The sequence below is a fragment of the Arachis stenosperma genome, chromosome 6 (assembly GCF_014773155.1).
Source record: "Arachis stenosperma cultivar V10309 chromosome 6, arast.V10309.gnm1.PFL2, whole genome shotgun sequence".
NCBI lineage: Eukaryota > Viridiplantae > Streptophyta > Magnoliopsida > Fabales > Fabaceae > Arachis > Arachis stenosperma.
Genome location: NC_080382.1, coordinates 117,457,578 through 117,459,728, shown reverse-complemented (window position 1 = coordinate 117,459,728; position 2,151 = coordinate 117,457,578). Strand labels below are relative to the sequence as shown.

The window sequence follows — 2,151 nt, the reverse complement described above, 5'->3', positions numbered from 1 at the left end:
TTGACATATAATATATATTAAAAGTGTTATGTTTATTAAAAAGTGTTATTATATTTTTAAAATTGTTAATTTGACTTTTATGTTAATTTTTTAATTTGTAATTTATTGTTAACAAAAATTTTATTAGAGGATTGTTTTATTTTTATTATTTTTATAAATTTTATTATATTATTTTTTTATTTTCATCTTATTATCATTTTTATATTTTTTATTTTATGAATTTAATAATTTTTTATAAGTTGAGTTTTTATTTATAATTCTTTTAATAATATTTTTTTAATTTTTGAAAATTTATATTTTAATCTACTAATTTTGATTGTTAATTGTTCTATTTTAAGTTTAGTAATTCTTATTTGTTTTCGAATTCTTTAAATAAATTTTGTTGTGAAATTGAAATTTTGAAAAAAAATTATTTTATATTAAGTTAAAAAATTCAACGTTATTTAAATTAATATTAGTTAGAGCCATTAATATAATTATTTCTTTTCTTAGATATTCAATTTATTCATAATTTATATTTTTATTATTAATTTATATTTTTTAAAATACATTATTTTAGAATACACTATTTACTGTGACCAAATAAATAACTTAAAAAGGAATATTTTTGCCATCTTTATAAACCCTTAAAAAAAAAAGAAAAATGCCAAAATAGTACAAATAAAGCTTTATCATCATCACCAGTTTCCTTCGCAGTTACGTCTCTAGCTAAGACACTGAAACAAATACAACTCATATTATGAACCCTAACTAGTTCCACATATTCTTAATATATCCACCACACCACTATTAACATTATTCTTCATCACAATCAAGATGAGCAAGAGTACTGCTACTACCACACCGTGCTGCAGCAAAGTTGGGATCAAGAAAGGACCATGGAGCGCCGAGGAAGACGAGATCCTGTCCAAATTTGTCCAGAAGGAAGGGGAGGGGCGGTGGCGTACGCTCCCCAAGCGGGCCGGGCTGCAGCGCTGCGGCAAGAGCTGCCGCCTCCGCTGGATGAACTACCTCCGCCCCTCCGTCAAGCGAGGCCAGATCGCTCCTGACGAGGAGGATCTCATCCTCCGCCTTCACCGTCTCTTGGGCAACAGGTGAGATGCTAACAAACCCTACCTCATCAAAATTACTCTTCTACCCCTCCTCCCTCAACCTTACCTTCTTTTTAGGTGGGCTTTGATAGCTGGCAGATTACCTGGCAGGACTGATAACGAGATCAAGAATTACTGGAATACCCATCTAAGCAAGAAGCTCATAAAGCGAGGCATAGATCCAAGAACCCATAAGCCATTAATCACCACCAATTATTCTACTACTCCTGTTACTACTTCAAATGGAGGTGTTTTTCATCATCATCATCAACATTCAATCATAATGCCGCTGCAGCACCAACCTACGATGACTGTGAATCCTGCGTCAGAAATTGGTAATGTCAACAACAGCAAATTTGATTATGCTCCAATAATTAGTGCTGGTGGGAACATTATGGAAGAGAATAATAATAATAATAATAATAATGTTGTTGTTGATTATCATCATCATGGCGGAAATAATGGGAATAATAATAATGATGTTGAGGAGGAAGATACATTGTTGGTTTTTCTGAATTCTTTATTTGATGGTGGTAACAATGAAGTGATGAATAATAACAATAATAATAATAATAATAATGATAATAGTGGAACAGACGAACTAGCGGTGTTTCAGCATCATGATGATGATGAGGGTGATGTTACAATGTTCCCTCCACCGCTTTCAACATCTTTTCGTCTTGAAGATTGGGAAGCAGAATTTAGCAATGCACTTATAAATCAACAAGATGGTTCATCATCATCATCACCTCCTAATAAGTAACGCTAGCTGGCGCACCTGCATGTAAGGGATATATCTCTATATATATTTATATGCTTGTATGTGTTGTACAATTATTATTCTTATCATATATATATATGTTATTCGGTATGATATATTGATGGAGTGATGTATATCTCTATGGTTAGTTGTAGTGAAGCATTGCATTTGTGCATGTGTGATTGAATTTATGTATTGCTTAATCAACCATTAGCACCTTATTGTATATTTTCATTTCAATGAAAAGGAAAATCATCAGTGGGCTATTACTTCAACTGTTATTGATATTTCACATGTCTA

General features: G+C 31.5%; 1 protein-coding gene across 1 annotated transcript; it reads left to right on the top strand.

Moving 5' to 3' along the window:
• Positions 1 to 816: 816 nt before the first annotated feature.
• On the top strand, positions 817 to 1,854 carry LOC130934468 (transcription factor MYB3-like). The gene is made up of 2 exons (XM_057864034.1): positions 817 to 1,094; positions 1,170 to 1,854. The coding sequence occupies exons 1-2, from the start codon at positions 817 to 819 to the stop codon at positions 1,852 to 1,854; spliced, it is 963 nt and encodes a 320-aa protein (XP_057720017.1).
• Positions 1,855 to 2,151: the final 297 nt, after the last annotated feature.